This window comes from Dermochelys coriacea, chromosome 3 (genome assembly GCF_009764565.3).
Source record: "Dermochelys coriacea isolate rDerCor1 chromosome 3, rDerCor1.pri.v4, whole genome shotgun sequence".
In the NCBI taxonomy this organism is placed as follows: Eukaryota; Metazoa; Chordata; order Testudines; family Dermochelyidae; genus Dermochelys; species Dermochelys coriacea.
In genome coordinates, this window is record NC_050070.1 from 175054445 (window position 1) to 175073404 (window position 18960).

At 40.4% G+C, this 18960-nt stretch overlaps 1 protein-coding gene across 6 annotated transcripts in view; it reads left to right on the plus strand.

The window, feature by feature from the left end:
- PLEKHH2 (pleckstrin homology, MyTH4 and FERM domain containing H2) overlaps positions 1 to 18960 on the plus strand; it is a 112431-nt gene that overhangs the window by 25936 nt on the left and 67535 nt on the right. For 4 of the 6 annotated variants that reach the window (XM_038394642.2, XM_038394638.2, XM_038394639.2 and 1 more), the window contains exons 3-6: positions 12883 to 12945; positions 15390 to 15539; positions 16122 to 16205; positions 17025 to 17106. In XM_038394642.2, coding sequence (XP_038250570.1) covers positions 12883 to 12945; positions 15390 to 15539; positions 16122 to 16205; positions 17025 to 17106 — 379 coding nt within the window. Of the gene's footprint in view, positions 1 to 4153; positions 4283 to 12882; positions 12946 to 15389; positions 15540 to 16121; positions 16206 to 17024; positions 17107 to 18960 lie in introns of those variants that run through there. The other 2 variants (XM_043511877.1, XM_043511878.1) reach the window with 2 other exon arrangements.

Sequence of the window (18960 nt, forward strand, 5' to 3'; positions counted from 1 at the left end):
CTTTTGTTTATTCCACCTGCATTTTTCACAGTTTTAACTACCGTTTCTTTAAGCACTTAGCAAATATTTCAAGCTCAAATAATTGTTTATTTAAAGGTACATTTAAAGGACTAGGAAGAAATTACCTAAAATAAAACACAGTGGTAAGACTGCTGGCATTCATTATGTTTTGAAGGTAACTCTGAAATTGCCACCCCGTCATATCAATGGGGAAAAACATGATTGAACCTGCACAGTGGTAGACAGCCTTGGGTGGGAGTGAGGGGAAAGGGAAGCACAAGGTGATGAGTGTCAGAATGGGCCCATCCTCCTCCAAAGGCTTTCCAGCTCCCATTGGCCAGCCAGAGGGAGATGGGAACAGATTAGCCCCTTGCCTTCCCTCCATTAATTTAAACTGTTTCCTGGGTCTGTTGGAGTCTCTCATTCTCTTTAGGTGCCCCACTGTGGGTCTGACTGCTTTCCTGTTTTGGGGGTCAGGAAGGAATTTTTCCTGTTGGGGCCTGTCAAAGTTCCTTCCCCTGGGGTACAGATGTGAGGATCCACATGAAAGACCCCCTAAGCTTATTTTTACCAGCTTAGGTTAAAAACTTTCCCAAGGCACAAACTTTGCCTTGTCCTTGAATAGTATGCTGCCACCACCAAGTGATTTAGACAAAGAACAGGGAAAGGACCACTTGGAGTTCCTATTTCCCCAAAATATCTCCCCAAGCCCTTTCACCCCATTTCCTGCGGAGGCTTGAGAATAAGCAAGATGAGCACAAACCAGTCTTGTATTTTTAAGACCCAAAAAACCCAATCAGATTCTTAAAAATCAGAACTTTATTAGAAGAACAAAAAAAGATAAGAGAACAACTCTGTAAGATCATAATGGAAGATAATCTTACATGCAGTCAGATTCAAAACATAGAGAATCCCTCTAGGCAAAACCTTAAGTTACAAAAAGACACAAAAACAGGAATACACATTTCCTCCAGCACAGCAAATTTACAAGCCAAAACAAAGAAAACCTAACGCATTTTCTAGCTAGATTACTTAATAACTTTATAGGAGTTGGAGGGCTTGCATCCCTGATCTGTTCCCGCAAAGGTATCACACAGACAGACAAAAGCCTTTTTCCCGCCCCTCCAGATTTGAAAGTATCTTGTCCCCTCATTGGTTATTTTGGGTCAGGGGTGCCAGCAAGGTTACCTTAGCTTCTTAACCCTTTACAGGTGAAAGGATTTTGCCTCTGGCCAGGAGGGATTTTATAGCACTTTATATTCAGAAAGGAGGTTACGCTTCCCTTTATATTTATGACAGGGCCAAATTGACTGGGGCCTGGTGGGTTTTTTTGCCTTCCTCACAGCATCATGGAGGCATAATAGGTAACAGAGGAGTAAGACTTAAACATTATTAGTAACTTTAAGAATATTTTAATTCATTGCAACTTGTGGCCTGCGTCAAGTGTGGATAAAAGGCCAACATGGCCAGCACCAGAAGTAAAGGAGACCTGAGATTTTGCTGGTGTATGGGAGAAGAATAATCATAACATCTTGCAAATGGAGGTCGCCCTGTGGGTATTCCCTGTCTTCCATGCAGAGTCTGGGGTGATGAGGTGGATAGCATCTCTTGCCAGTATAAAGTGAATAAAATTGCTGCCTGCTGTTTAAATCCATCCCTGTGTCTTCTTCATCTCATCATTCATTCATCTCCCTGTCCTGATTAAGTATACGACTCATTGCATATAGTTTGCGTGAACTAGCTAAAGAGTAAAGTTAAAAGCAGTTGCAGTTCATAATGGAGAAGCCAGTTTTGCTCAGTTGGAGGACCAATGCGATGAGTTTTTGTGGATGGGGGGTTGCTTGGATAGTTGTTAAATCAAGATTGTAGAATTATTAGTCATAACAGTATATTAATACATTATGCTATAGTAATGCCTAAAGGCCTGTGATACAGCATGGCCAGAGAGCAGCAGAAGAGTGTTAGAAGGGAGCCTTATTCCCTGTAGAGGGAAGAAAGTTTGCTATAGATTAATTAAAGCACCTGAAACCAGTCACATGATAAAACCCCCCTGCTTCAATCAGACAAGGGAAGGAGTTGAAGCAGAGTGGATTGGTGTTGGAGCAGAGAGCAGTTTGGAGGGAAGCAGAGGAGCGTTTGGAGAAGTGCTGTGGTGGGCTAAGAAGACCAAGACCCTAGGTAAGGGGACACCTGGTTTGTGCAGAGGGAGGGCAGGAAGCCCCACAAGCTGAAGGGCAGGAGAGGGAAGTAGCCCAAGAGAAGGAACTGCTAGTTCTAGTAGTTTACCGCTATCTCTAGGGCCCCTGGGCTGGGACCCGGAGTAGAGGATGGGCCCAGGTCCCTCCCTCTCCACTCCCCTCCTCTAGGACACTAGTGTGGCAGCTAATACCCCAGTTGAGGGGCAAGAAATGGTGCCCTGAACCCCCCCTGCTCAAGAAGAGAGAGTGCAAGACCCATCATAGTAGTGCCAGCAATTTGCCACATGTGGTGTGAGAAGTGGGATCTACGTGCTGGGGACTTAAACCAGGGTTAGCTAAAACCCTCCTGTCCCTAAGATGGATGACGTGGTCAAGGCGCTAATACAAGCCACAGCAGCCCAGCAGGCGGCTACCCGGGTCCAAGCAACCGCCCAACAGGAGGTGACTCGGATGCAGCAGGAGACTAATAGTCTGTTGATGAGTCAGACTGCCCAGGACCGAGCCCTGCTGCAAGAGCTGGTAAACCAGATGAAGGCCCTTATGGAGCTGAATCACAACTGCGACAGGACCCAGACCATACGGGCCAGCCACTGCCTACAGAAAATGACACGGGAAGATGGTGTGGAGGCATACCTCCTGGCTTTTGAAAGAGCAGCCCTGCGGGAGGCCTGGCCCCAAGATCAGTGGTCTCGTATCCTGGCCCCGTTCCTGTGTGGGGAGGCCCAGAAGGTCTACTATGATATGGCCACAGAGACTGCAGCAGATTACCCCCAGCTGAAGGCAGAGATCATGGCCAGATCCAGAGTAACGACGGCATTGCGAGCCCAGAGGTTCCATGAGTGGCAGTATACAGAGGACAAAACACCCCGATCGCAATTGTTTGACCTGATCCACCTGAACCTGAAATAGCTGCGCCCTGAGGCCCTCAGCTCTGAGAAGATGATAGAGCTCCTGGTACTGGACTGGTATATGAGGGGGCTACCACCAGGCCTCCGGGCTTGGGTTGACCAGAATGACCCCTCCACCTATGATGAGTTGGTCTCCTTCGTGGAAAGACAGCTGGCAGCCCGTGAACTGTTCCAGACCCCACGGGGTTAGACACAGCAAACCAGGAAGCCACTCCCAAACCCAAGGCCCCAGACTGTCGAATTCCAGGAGAACCATAACTGGGAGGAAAGACACCGAGGAATGGCTTGAGGCCAAGAAGGGACCTGCGGATTTGGGAAGAGAGGACTGGGAGGGCCGGCCAAATAGCCCCAGGCAGAAGGTGGCAACCGGAATAAGGGGGCGGTGTTAAGAGTGTGGGGAATTGTAGCATATAGCAGCCCAATGCCCCAACAGGGAAGAGCCTATGCAATGTAATCTGGGGGATCACGGGGGAGCAGTGTGGTCTAATTGGCCTGGTAAGAGTCACAATGACTTTGCATGTGTATACAAGATCAGTAAAAATGAATGGTATTGAGACCATAGCATTAATAGATTCCGGGAGTGCTGTCACGCTGGTCTCGGGGAAGTTGGTGGGGCAAGACCAACTAACCCGGGTCAAAACCACAGGGGTAATGTGCGTTCATGGCACCGTAAATTTCTACCCCGCAATCCCGGTACAGATTGAGATCCAGGGGAATACTACCAGGGTGACTGCAGGGGTGGTTGCCAGGCTCCCCTACCCTGTCTTATTTGGAAGGGACTTCCCTGGGTTTGAGAGCTTACTCCCCCCAATAGAGCCAGGGGAGGGTAGCAACCCCCAGGTTGAGACGGAGGCACCTACAGATAGCCTCACCCCAGTGTTTGCCAAATTTGCCCCAGAGTTATTCTCATCCCCCGGAAATCCCCGAAAGTCAAGGAGGGAAGATAAAAGATTGGGGACCAGAATTCTAGCAGAGAACCAGAAAACCTCCCTTGTTGGAATTTCACCTAGGATATGATAAGTAGAATTCAACTTTGTTACGCAACAGGAAAAAGGAGAAGAAAGTTCACCACTTTTTGGTTTGTTCGGCTATCCTGAGGATCCTTCAAGATCTGGATAATGCATTAAGCTTTTCTATGAGAGATTATTCAGCAAGGAACTCTACAGCATGAACATTAACTATTTTTAAAGTTTTGGATTTATTCCAAGGGAAAGCTTTTGTGCTAAAATGTTTAACTTGGGATCTCAGTTTCTTTACAGGAGTATATTTCATTTTGTGAATATAGATAAATATTAGTATTGTCCCATAGTTTTTATGGGACAAGAAAGGGTTCCCACACCAATAAAATGCAACATTCCATTGGCAAGATAAACCATTTTAATTAATGTACCATCTCTGCAATTATATAAAAATGATCTGGTAAAGAGCAAAATGCCTGCAAATAAATGTATGTGCTAGCTTCCCCTTTACAAATTTTCTTAGTGTTTATTTTACTTTGAAATGTTTGTTGATGACAGAGTGATGTAAAACCATTCCCCATCTGTGATTTGTTTATATAGCTTACTTTATTGGTTAGTTAATATTAGTGCTGGCCATAGTTTGTAGAGATTTTACATGGCTTTATGGGAAATGTGTGATATGTAGAAGAAAAATTGGTAAATAGGGAAGTAAAGATCATTTTGGAAAATATGATGGTACGTATGTAGTCCACTTTATAGAATGTGTTTGATATTTCTGAAGATCATTTAAGTGTTCTCTTAAGCTAAGTCACCAGAAGAGGGTGGTTGTTTGTTTTGTTTGTTTGTTTGTTTTTTAACAGGACTTCACAACAGGAACCCAACTTGTCTTGCAACTCCAATTACTTACATTCCTTCTGTCAGCCCTGAAAGATACTCCTGTGTAGGCTAAGAATATTAGGAACAAAAAAAATTCTATCTATGATATTGGTCCATTACCAGATGGAAATGGTACAATTATCAATAATGCAGGAAAGGCAGACGTGTTCAATAAATATTTTTGTTCAGTATTTGGGGGGAAAAACAGATTATGTAGTCACATATGATAACATTCTTTCCATTCTGCTAGTATCTCAGGAGTATGGTCAACAGCAGCTACTAAAGTTAGCATTTTTAAGTCAGCTGGTCTGGATAACTTGCATCCAAGAGTTTTAAAAACTGGCTGAGGAGCTTCTTGGACCCTTAATGGTGATGTTCAATACAGCTTGAAACCCTGGGGAAAGTCCCAGAAAACTGGAAGAACTGTGCCATTTTGGTAAACTGGATGACCTGGGGAATTACAGGCCTGTCAGTCTGACAATGATCCCAAGCAAGTCAATTGAGTGGCTGATGCAGAACTCAATTAATAAAGAATTAAAGGAATGGAATGTAATTAATGCCAATCAATACGGGTTTATGGATCTTGTCAAACTAACTTATTTTTTTTGAGATTACAAGTTTGGATGATAAAGGTAATAATGCTGATGTAATATAACTTTTGTAAGGTGTTTGATTTGCTACTGCACAACATTGATTACAAATCTAGAACAATATATGATTAACATGACACACACTAAGTGGATTAAAAGATAGCTAACTGATAGCTCTCAATATAATTGTAATCAGGGAATCATCATCAAGTGGGTATATTATTAGGGGGGTCTGTAGGGGATCAGTTCTTGGCCCTACGCTATGTAACAATGTTATTGATGAGTTGGGGAAAAAACAAAATAATCCATGATAAAGTTTGCAGATGACCCAGGAATTGGGGGAGTGGTAAATAATGAAGAGGACAGGTCAGTGACACAATGCGATCAGAATTGCTTGGTAAACTGGGTACAAGCAAATAATATGCATTTTAATATAGCTAAATGTAAATATATACATCTAGGTGCAAAGAATGTAGGCCGTACTTACAGGATGAGGAACTCTATCCTGGGAAGCAGTAAATCTGAAAAAGATTTGGGGATCATGATGGACAATGACCTGAACATTAGCTCCCAGTGAGACACTGTGGCCAAAAGAGCTAATGCAATCCCAGGATGCATCAACATCAAATACAATACCTCTTTATTTGGCGCTGGTGTGACCACTGCTGGAATACTCCGAGTTCTGGTGTCCACAATTCAAGAATGATATTAATAAATTGGAGAGGGTTCAGAGAAGAGCCATGAGAATGACCAAAGGAGTAGAAAACATGCCTTACAGTGATATATTGAGCTCCTTGAGTCTATTTAGCTTTACAAAGAGAGGTTAAGAGGTGTATTGGTTACAGTATGTAAGTACTTCATGGGGAACAAATATTTGATAATAGGCTCTTCAGTCTAGCAAAGACAGATATAACATAATCCAATGACTGGAAGTTGAAGCTAGACCAATTCAGATGGGATAAAAGGTTTGTTTTTAACAGTGAGGATAATTAACCATGGGAACAACTTACCAAGGGTCATGGTGGATTCTCCATCACTAGGAATTTTAAAATCAAAATGGGATGTTTATTCTAAATGTTATGCTCTAGGAATTAGTATTGGGAAATTCTAAGACCTGTGTTATACCAAAGGTCAGACTAGAAGGTCTACGAATGCTTAATAACATGTTAACTGGTTGTGATCAAGGTTAAGTACAACCGGATAACATAGTTCAACATGATTTGCCCCATCCACAATAGGCACAAAGTCTTATTTAAATTATTTTACTTAAAACATATTAACATGTGTTAAAACTTGACCTGTTTTCCTCATCTAATCATGGCTATAGAAGCAAGACAGAATGGAGTAAAGTCTCACAGCAATAAATTACAGCAGAAGTCTGGGGAGATGTCCTTAATATTAAAAATAACTTATTTTCCAGTTACTCTGCGCATCATTTATATTTTCATATAGTTTACTGATTTTATATTTCCATGTTTTGGTATAACAGTATGTGGAGTGAAGCCAGATATCTGCACTAAATATTAGGTAGTCAGCTCCACTTCTTTCTACTCTTTCTTCCTTGAAGATCATCTTTAAATAGGGATGATGTAACAGAATTTATCCCATTATGTCCATCCTAATTTTTTGACTTACATTATACATATTTGTTTTATTTATCCTTTGAACCATCTCTGTTTTTGTGTTCTGCAAAACTTATTCCTAAATCCATTTAAGTATTTTATTTTATTTAAGACAGTAACTTCCTCTCGGATCTACAATACAGAATGGTCATATTAGCTGCTGTCTCGTAACTTTAAATTCAAAATATGTCTGATGATTAATGGCACTTATAAAATATGCCTGAGGATTAAATTATGGGCACTGGCCACTGCTTTTTAGAAAAAGCACAGAATACAATGTTTTCTTTTTTCCCCTGCTGATATATACTGCAGAAATGAGAATGAATTTGTGGAATACTTTAATTTAATAATGAGATGGCTTTTTGGTTATATATATTTTCAGAACTAAACAGTAAGTCTGATTTTATGTAACTAGAAAGATTTAAAGCAACGAAGCATTCTTTGACTTGCACAAGAATGAACATTGAAGTGTTTCTGCATACAATCAAGAGACTTTCAGATGAACTCTGAAAAATGCCTCTGAGCACATAAGTTTTTGTTGTTGTTGTTGTTGTTGTTGTTGTAATGAGAAAACCAAACCAAAAACACATTGTTAGTGCTGCACTGACCAGACCTCAAGGGCAACACATCATTTTTGCTGTTTATGTTTCAGCTATGTTTCCTCAAGGCATTCAATATTTATTCACGTGACATTGTTTGAACAAAAAGAGCTTGGCTAGAGTGATGTGACTTGTGTCAGATGTAGAGTTGTAAGTTCTTCACTAAGTTTAAACAATTGTCTGCTATATATGTTAAAATTCTGAATTTTTTTTCTTATTTGCATAGGTTTTTTCCATTAAAACACTTGTGTATAGTTCAGATTATTGATTCAGTGAGCAGCCATACATTATCTGAAAATTAAGAGGATTTTTACTCACTCGTTCATGTAGAAGTGGGTAATAGATTATTTAAAGCTTCAATTGATTCCTGTGTGCCTATGGACATGTATAGTAGTTATCTTCTGTTCACATTCATAATATATATATATATATGTATTTAAAAATACAAAATAAAAATAAATTAAAGAATTGTAGGAGATCTCCAGATCTTTAACAAATTTGGGGACGGTGTTTCAGATTAGCTTAATTTACAAGGGCCCAGGCTAACTGTCGAGATACATGGATATGAATTCCTCAAAGAGTTTGTTGAACTGAGGCTTTGGTTCAAGTTGGTCCCTGGTGCATTTACAGTCAAAAGCTAGACAGAAAATTAGGCTTAACTATATACTTCGTACGCTGAATCCTGTGAATACCATTTGGCCTTTCTCACCAGGTTTATCATAAAGGGATAGATCTGAATAAACAGTGTTTATGTATGTGAGATTTTACAAACTGTTGTTAATCCAAGAATGGTCCGGGCTACCAGTTTGCATATGCTCTTTCGTTCCAAGGAAGACTAATAAAGAGCTGATGAAGGCTATGGCTCTGATCCCACAAGTTGTTCTGTGTGGAGTGATCCCATTGAAGGCACTGGGGCTTTGCACAGGTCCAGGGATAACCCTGCATAAAGAGGCTTGCAAGACTCAAGCCTAAATCATCACTCCTGCTTGAGGGCCAGTGCCTGTTTGTTAAACAATTTATCTATATAAAGTTCTTCTTAGACTCAGAGCTGGTCCTGGAGGCTGTAGCCAAGAATGCTTTTTTCTTCCATCTGCCTCTGTGAAACACATCGACCTTTACTTTCAAATGCAGAAATTGCTGTAGTTATCTATGTCTTTGTCATCTTGAGATTAGAACATTGTATGTTGTTGTGTGTGGGCAGCGCTGTCCCTAGCCATTTTGGTGCCCTAAGGAGCCCCTCCTTCCCCCCCCGTGGGGGGTGTGGCGCCCCAGGCTTCCTCCGGAGGGTGTGGGAGGGCTTGCAGGGATAGGGAGGAAACTGCTCCCTGGCTCCCAGCCTTGGGACTTGGGGGGAACATCCTTCCAGCACTTACCGGCGGCGTGGCTGGGAGCCGACAGCATGGAGCGGGCTGGGGCCAGGTCGCTCCACTTACTGCTGTCCGGTGAGTGCAGGGCGCCTGACCCCTGCTGCAGTCCTCAGGGGAAAGGGTGGAGTGGGGGTGGGGGTTGGGGTGGGAAGAGGCGGGGCTTGGGCGGAGCAGGGGTGGGGGGCATGGGAAAGAGGCAGAGCAGGGGCTGAAGAAGCATGAAGCTGCGTACGGCACCAGGGAATGTGGTGACCTACGCAGCTGCGTACTTAGTGTATAGGTAAGGATGGCCCTGTGTGTGTGGGGCTACATCTTCAGGCCATCCATCCATAAGCTAATTTGGAGCAAATTGTGTCTCCGTAATTGGTGCTTCATGCAGACAGCACAGTATACTGGTGTTCTGGATTCTGCACTGGCTTCTGTTTAGCTTCCAAGTGTACTCTGATGTTCTGTTTTTGAGCAGATTATTTGTGTGAACTTTGAATTTTTACATTTGTATTGTACCTATTATATGACTGTTATTGCAATTGTTATATGAATGCCTGAAGTTTGGGATAGATTCTCTAAAATAAACCTAAATCAATAAACCCTGAAGGAAAAAAGATCAGGATTTGTTGAGGAAATGGTATCTGGGCCTTAACTATTGGAACATTAGCCAATTCCATATACTAGAACAACTACTAAAGTTTGGTCACTATGGTATACTATTTAGCAAGTACAGAATATATTGTTGTATTTCACAGGAGCAGCCAAACATACATTTGGGAGCCTTCAGAAAGTTTTTTCCAAATTACAAGAACAAAGTGTAGTTACTGCCAGAAAGCTGGCTGATTTATCTATATTGTGAGTTCATGCAAAACTACTTAACGTATTTTCTTCAGTCATCTCTACAAAAAGCAAATATTAATCACAGTATTACATTCTTAACACTTTCAGCACTATTTTTCTCGGTAAATTTGTCAGGTCATTTCCCTCAGATTGTTGTTTTTAGTTTAACAACACCTAAAGCTTTTATTCAAGTAATGTTATTCATGTCCCTAACTTCTGTCTAGGTATTTATAGTCCTCTAGCCAGCACTGCATAGTGTTACATATGCTTGGAAACAGCATGGAGGTGCGGGAATAATTCCTGTATTTCATGGTAAAGTGCTGTGCAGAAGAGCAGTTCTATTGTCTAGCTGTTTACATAATGGTACCATTATTAGACATTGGCTAAGGAGGCTGTGTTTTGTTTTTAGGGCTTGAGGCCTTTTATTTTCTGAGAAATTGAGTGGGAGTTTGTTCAAGAAATAAATTTGAACCTGCAAAGCTCAGTATAACTTAGGGGTTTTGCAGCTTAGACTATATGCAATGTGTTTGTTCTGGTCTGACAGCTTCCTAGACAGGAATGGTGGTAAGTGATCAGATAGCTCAGCTTGTTGTGAAATATTGGCTTCTTCCCCAGCTATAGCTATCCTGTGAAGGAAGAGGACGTAGAAGATCTGTTACATTGATGTGATATGTTCCTGACAACTTCCAAATGTAGGAGACAAACTCAAGCAGGGATACTAAAATAATAATAAAACAGGAGCTCAAAATGATGTGGGATTAATTTGATCACAAACATTTCCTATGACATTACTTTCATGAATTTGCATTTGTGATACGAATAATTTACAAAAGGATGAAGTGAAATCATGCCAGGTTTGTGTGGCATAGATGTCATTTAGTGAGGTATTTCCCTTGTAATGAAAGACAGTTGAGATGCGTGATTGGAACTGGCAAGCAAAACTTCCAGGTTATATTTCCATATATAAATCAGTTGGTATGTGTGCCAGTCTTTTTGGCTGGTTCTTTCTGGTAAAAATTAGTTTAAAGCTCAAATTGGAACCTCTACTTATGGTATATGTATTAGTGGTTCACAAAACACTGACACTAGTATTCCACCTATGTTTACAAGTTTTTGAAAACTTTGAACAGTTTGCCACTTGTCTCCAATAAAGCCACATTATGAATACTTAAAAGATTTTTCTATCATACTGCCATAGAATGTTAATTAGATGTTTATTCAATGTTCATTACTATGCAACATAATGTGTGTCATCACTGAAAGGTTAGTGTAGTGCATGATGTTAGCTATCAATATACTCAACCATATAAATTAGTCCTCACTACAAATTTACTAAAAAAACAAATGTTAAACAGTCCTATTAAAGCAAGTTTTGTAAACTAATCTCCTACTTCAATAGACATTCTAAAACCACAATACTGAAAAATAAATTTAGGATACAAAATTATAAAACTTAAAACCTAATGATAAAAAACTCAAGAATAATGACAAACAGGGTTTTGTTTTTGGCTTTAATTACACAGACAAAAGAACACAATTTGTTCCAAATTGGTATTTAACTCCTCACCTCTGTGTTTAAAAATTTAGTGCATGAATAGAACTACCGTTTCCTTAATCCTGTTCCTTCAAAAGAGCTTATGGGGGAGCACAGTTATGGTTATTTGCACTGTACCATGTTTATAATCCTTGATTCATATTACATGCGATTGTGTGAAGTTTTTTAAAATATTATTAAAGTGCGGAGATATTAAGAGGTTAATGACAGTTTTTCTTAGTTTAGTACAAACTTTCTCTTCTCTCATTTCCCTGCCTTTTGTTTGACAGCAAGTGACAACTGTGTGCTCTTGTCTGGGTGAAGTACTGAAACTACACAAAACTGTTACTGGTAGTATGGATTAACATCTGAAAAAGCCAACAATCTGGAAAATGAGAGAAATAGAGTACCAGCAAAACACAGTGAAATTGTCTGTAGGAAGACTAAAACCTTCTTCAAATATTTAGCACTTGTATATGAGTCTTTTCAAGTCATAATTCTGTGGTTGGGTATTATAAATATTTGACTGTAACCTATAATATAGGAACAGTGACCTATGTGGTCAATGTGTGACCTTTAAGCCATGTCCACTTGTGGCTCACATCTGTCCTAGTGACAACCAATGTGGAATAGTAGTTGAATATTTCTGCAGAAGCAAGCTCCTGAAACCATGCTGAAAAGTATTTTGTCTTCCCAGATACTCTTTAGCCTGTTTTTATAAGTTGGTTCTCAGAAAAAAAAAATCCTATATCAGGAAAACAATGCTAGAAGGGTTCTAGCAAAAATATTTCGGCACCGTTATTAGTAGGCTTTTCTTTGCAGTACTTGATTACTATCTTGTAGTAGGCCACAGATTTTTCTGGTGTCCATTTTGCGCTCTCGGTCGGATGGTGTTCAAATGTTGCATCCAGTACGGTCTTTCCTGAGGACTGAGTTTTCAACTTTACTAGGAACTAGGGACCTGATTCTGCAGTGTGTGAAGTACCCTCAACTCTTATTAATGTCAATAGGACCTAAGAGAGCTTAGCACTTTGCAGGGTTGGGCCTCAAGAACAGAAAAGACCTAAGGATAACTATCAAAACCATTTCTACTACATGGTAGTGGGGAAGAGCCATTATGGTACAGAAGTTAGCCACAAGGGTCTATTATAAAGATCATTTTTACTGAATTTCCCTACTTTAGCAGAACCTCAATAATATTTTGATATCATGCTCATGTATTGGTTATTTCCCCAGTCTCAAATGCAACTTGGCTTAACTTTTATTTGTTTTGTTTTTTAGGTCATATTAGATTTTTTGTTCTAAATAGGATATGAAATTATCTTACATTATGGAGCTTTTGGTGGCAGCTTATAAGAGGAGTGCACATTTTATGACATGCTGTTTTATATGTATATACAGATGCAGCAACTTGAGAGACAAGTTATTGATGCAGATCATCAAGCAGAGAGAGCTTTTCAGCAGGTACATTTAAATTGAAGAAGTACAGTATGTCTGATCGCTATTATTGGAGGGCATATTAGAGCAATGTTAGCAAAGGTGACTCAAATATTACTATATTCCTTAACTAGTATTAAGAAGGAGAGGATAATATATTTTAAAATGTCCCACTCTAGATGTTTCCTAATAGATGTTGTAACATCTTGGTTTGCCACCCAATTATGGGTCTGTCTTAACGTATAGTCAAACCTATCAAACCAAATATTAAGTGCATGTCTTGAATCTGTTTGTACAGTATTTTTCTTCAGTATCTTTTTCTAGTGATGCAAATGTAAAACTAACATGTAAGCAAAAGGGAGAGAAAACAGTCCTGACAGTAGCAAAACCATAAAAATATAAAATTAACATATTTGTGCCTTAAAGCCATATTCTCAAGTAAAAATAGAATTGTCCAATATTGAGCCCTCTTTTTTAAAGTTCTGGTAGTCTATGGGATTAAGTAGTCCACACATTAAATTTAGGTTGTCTCTGCTGTCCCAAAATGAAGAAGTTTTAGTGACTAAAACCAGTGTCCCTGATGGATATCCAAACAATGCCATATATGAATTGCATCAAAAATTAAATGAAATCATTTGTAATATAAACTGTAAAAGCATAACAAATCACTTCATATGGAATGCATGCATTAATTGTTGCAGTAATTAAAATACACTCATAGATCTCCTCAAACAAAATAATAGTAGTCTAAGCCTACAAGGTGAGGCCACTTCCTGTGAGCTTTGCCAAGACCATCGACTTCCATTGAACTTAGTGGGAGTTGAGGATATTCTATTGCATTGCAAGACCAAGCCCTTGGTTTGCATAGAAGCTGTATGTTCTCAGCTTCAATTTGTTATACTCCACTAACGAATCTCCCAATTTGCTTTACTGTTTAAAAAAATCCGTTTAAAAGCACACAGGAATTGCTAATTGGGAGCAGCATGAATCACTGTTTCCTGGCCTTTGCTAGTCTGTCTGTACATATATATTAGTGATTCATCGATAGTGAGTGCTGTCTTTTCTCTTTAACAGTGCTGAAAGGATTTATGGTTTCATTTTCTTTGGTGAAAAGTGACTGCTGCTCAAGTTCAACTCTTCTCTCACATGCTAGAATTTGAATTATGTTTATATGAGCAGTGGGAAGAGCATTTCAAGGCTGAACACAGTGGCCTGCTGAAAGTGAGCAAGTTCTGCAGTTGGGTTTTGTAAATTTTCTTTGTTTATAAATTAGTATAAACACTAAACATCTGACTCAGGCATGTTTTCTGTGGAGCAAAGATAGGTCTAGTCAAGCATTTAAAAGGCTATATATACCACAATTATTTCTTTACCATTTTGATATTTGAGTGGATTTAGCATTGATTTTTTTACGGCACAGAAGCACCCAAAGGCCATAATCAAAAATGGGGCCACATTCTGCCAGGTGTTTACAGACACAGAAGAAGACAATCTCTATGCCTAAAAGAGCATATAATCCAAGAACCGTTTAAGCAATAACCCTGAAAATTAGACAAAAATCCTGGATATGATCTCTGGCCTCTGTTCAAGAAAGCATCTCAGTTTATGTGTAACTCTAAGCACATGGTTAGTGCTCTCTTGATTTGGAATGGATTTAAGCATGTTCTGAGTGTTTTCTCATTCAGGATCTTGGTGACTTGGATCAGAATGCATTCATTGACTATGAGCAAGATCTTTATAAGTGTCATCATTTTAATAAAAAGCAAAGGAATACTTGTGGCACCTTAGAGACTAACAAATTTATTAGAGCATACAGCTTTCGTGAGCTACAGCTCACTTCATCAGATGCATTCAGTGGAAAATACAGTGGGGAGATTTATATACGCGCGTGCGCACACACACACTATATATGGGGTGTGTGTGTGTGTGTGTGTGTAAATCTCCCTACTGTATTTTCCACTGAATGCATCCGATGAAGTGAGCTGTAGCTCACGAAAGCTTATGCTCAAATAAAATTTGTTAGTCTCTAAGGTGCCACAAGTACTCCTTTTTTCTTTTTGCAAATACAGACTAATACTGCTGCTATTCTGAAACCAATTTTAATAAAATACTAATTCTTTTTGTGTGCTGTGTTTAAGCAAGACTTTCAAAAGACTTCAGACCTTTATTAAGCCTCATAACAATCATATGAGGGAGGTAAGTGTTCCCAAGATAGTCATATTCTTCTCCTTTTACTATCTCTAATAGTTTTATTTGTTGTGGACGCAGAAGTTAGAAATGATGTTAACAAAATCTATAAGTGTTAGCAGTGTCCTTGCAGTACTATTGGCTAAAGATCTACAAAATGCTTTCATCTCTGATCTGTTTTAGCATTTTGCAGCACTGGGTTGGGCCTTTAATGTATGGTACATTTTATTATGACTTTTATGATTAAAGTTTACTTAGGGTGTTGTGTTTCACCTGCTGAACAGGTACAGATTATGGAAGAGAAATTAAAAGCAGCTAATGTTCAGACTAGCGAATCGGAGACCAGGTTGTATAAGAGGTGTCAAGATCTGGAGACTCTGATACAGGAGAAAGATGACATTATACAAAACTTGGAGCAACAACTTGAAGAACAGGTTGGGAATAATTCGGTGACCAAAAGGCATGTTGTTTATAGACTCTTAATTGTGCGTATAAAAAAGTAAAGAATGGTATAAGTTAGAAAAATGTAAAACTCTTTATCTTTCTGATTATTGATAAATGGTCTGATGCTGTAAAGGTAATACATCACATGTTAAATTACAAGTCTGAACTGAGGAGCAAACTCAATTGATCTTTCCTGCAGAAGGTGGGGCTGAGACAGAGTTGTCTACTGGAAGATTTTTTTTTTCAGTTGTGGTGGTGGGTCATAGGAGTGAGATTTTCAAATTGAGATGAGGCTTCCTTTGTAAGAACATTTGATTGGTAAGTAGGATGTACATTTTTCCTCTTCCAGGTCTCCCTTTGAGAGAGATTTTCACTTTACCTAGTAGGAAAGCATCCCATGTGAAAAATCCCATGAAGGGTTTGTTCAAAGAATTTACCAAGTCTTCTATGCTAGTGGCAAAGAGACTGAGATGAAACATAGCTAGAAGTAATCTACAGAATTTGCATCCTAAGATGCTCCTTAGATGGTATGGTATACACATTGGAAAATATATTTTGTCTTACTGTTTCAGAAGCAAATCAGAATACAAGAGACAAAAGTCATAGAAGAAAAAGCAGCTAAAATAAAAGAATGGGTGACAGTCAAGCTCCATGAGGTATATCTCCTATGATATTTACAGTACAGCAAACACATAATGTAACAGTACACTTTCTGTGTCATACAAGGAGAGAGATCTCAGTGAAAAATGACTACCATTTTCCTGTGATTCTGTATTTATTAGGCTTAAAAAGGAAAAAACCCTCAATTACCTGTCTAAGCAAAGGCATGAGAGAAGGGGATTTGATTAGGCTAGCATGGGGAATGGCCACTCCTGGGCTTCTTAGGGACAGGTGCTGTGCTTCCCTCTTCCCCCTTCAGTTGCACAAAGTGCTCGTGTGAGCAGAGCATGGGTGTTGGGTGGCTTTGGGGTGGCACTGTCTCTGCTCAGAACTAGCTATTCCTTGGTTTGGTTTGGAGGACCCAAGGGGGACCCATTGTCTCTCCTTGCCTCTCACTTGGAGTAATAAAAGGTCCTCTGGGGCCACAGCTACCATTTTTGGCACCCAGCATTTGCTCCTACCTTCATGTTTATGCATGTTGAATTGCCATTAAAAGTAAAAAGCCAATCTAGCATAAAGTGAAATATTTTAGTACCTAATATGTGAATTGTTATATATTGACATTTCTGTATACACATAAAGCAAGTTACATGGCTATATACTTAAAGTACAAAAGTGGGAAGAATGTTTATCATAGAAAATGCATACTATTCTGAATAAACAAATCCATAATATTAGGCCTCAATTAAGATTAGCCCTGCTACTGCTCTTATTTAGCTCAAAAGGAAAAGGCAAAAAAATTATCTTCCCTCACAATGTAATGACTTGAAAAATTGTTTCACTAATGGAGGAGCTTAAATTTTATATCCTTTCAGTTAGAAGTAGAAAATCAGAACCTTCGCTTGATCAACCAAAAGCAATATGAAGAGATGAGAACAATGCAGTCTAAACTGCAAGGTAAATAGCACACATCCTTTGAAATTTGCTCTGAGTTTTATATAGTAATGCTTGGGAGTAAATCTTGCTTGCTTTATGCATAGTAGTCTCATGGAACTCTTCATTTCAGTGGGAATTTGTCCCATGGACCCTTTGACTTCAGACTTTGCTGGGACTATGTGTGAATGAGTAAGGCAAGAAGTATTTAGACCTATATAAATAGTCATTTGTTTCTGAATGTATCAATATTTTCTTAAGTTTGCAAATAATCTGATTGGGTTGGATTCTTTCATATCCTCCCTTTGACTTGTTTAATTGTATGATTTGTAGACTTTGAAACATTTAAGGATAGGTGGATATCATTGTGGAACTGGCCCACCAGTCTATGCCATGCTGAGGATCAGAGTTTTGATCAGTGTGGTGGTTTTTTGTTTTTTTTTTTAACCGCAGCTTCGCACATTGAGTTGTCTACAGTGACACCCAGGTCCCTTTCCTGAGTTGATACAATTTAATTAAGAACCCTGCAAGATGTCTGAGTATTTAATTTTTTTCCTCCACTGTGCATTACTTTGCATTTATCAACACTGAATTTCATTTTGCCATCATGTTGCCAGTTCACCTATCTTCTTTAGGTCTCACTGAGCTTTCTCACAGTCCTCCCTGGACCTGACTAACCTAAGTAACTTTATCATGGGCAAATGTTGCTATTTTACTACTCAACTCCCTTTCCAGATTGATTAACATATTGGGTAACTCACAACCAAGCATGGAACCTAGAGACACCCAACTGTTAATCTTTTGCCATGATGAAAACTGACTGTTTATTCCAGCCCTTAATTTTCTGTCTCAACTAGTTTTGGATCCATGACAATACTTTGCCTTTCAACCACTGACTACTTAGTTTCTTTAGTGGTGTCTTGTGAAGGACATTGTAAGAGGCCATTAGAAATTCTAAATAACTTATGTTAACTGGTTCTCCTTTATCCACTATTTTACTGACATCCTCAGATCTCTAAGACGGGGTGGGGAATTTTTTTTTTATCAGGGGCCACTGACCCACAGAAAAAAATCAGTGGGCCACACAACCCTGTGGGGGGGCATGGAAGCTCAAGGCTTCCCCCCACAGAGGGGTGAGCCGGTGCTCGCAGCTCCAGCCCAATGGGGGGCGCAGAGGCTTGGGACTTCCCCTAGGCTCCAGGGTGGGGCCACAAATAAGGGATTCAGGGTGCAGGTTGGGGCTGTGGGCTGGAGCCAAGGGGTTTGGAGTGCAGGAGTGGGCTCAAGGCTGGGGGTTGGGGTGTGGGAGAAGGTTCAGGGTCCAGGCTCTGGGAGGGACTTGGGTGCGGGAGGGAGATCAGGGCTGGGGCAGGGGTTTGGGGTGCAGGAGGGGATGCAGGGTGCAAGCTCTGAGAGGTGGTTTGGGTGCGGGAGGGGGTTCTGACCTGGCGCAGGAGGTTTGGGATGCAGATTCCGGCCAGGTGGCGCTTACCTCAGGTAGCTCTCAGTTGGCTCCACACTACTCCCAGAAGCGGCTGTCACGTCCAGACCCTAGGCGGACGGGCCAGGGGGCTCTGCAAAGTATGCGCAGCCCACAGGCATCACCCCTGCAGCCGTGGTTCCTGGTCATTAGGAGCTGCAGAGCCAGCACTGGGGGCGGAGGCAGCGTGAGGAGCTTCCCTGATTGCCTCTTTGCCTAGGGGCCAAAGGGACATGCTGATCACTTCTGGGAGTGCACAGAGCCGATCGAACTTTTAACAGTCTGGCAACCCCATCTTACCCCTGCAACAGGGCAAGCCAGTGCTCGCAGCTCCAGCCCCACAGGGGGGTGGGGGGAGCGCCAAGGCTTGGGGCTTCTGGCTCACAGCATGGAGATTT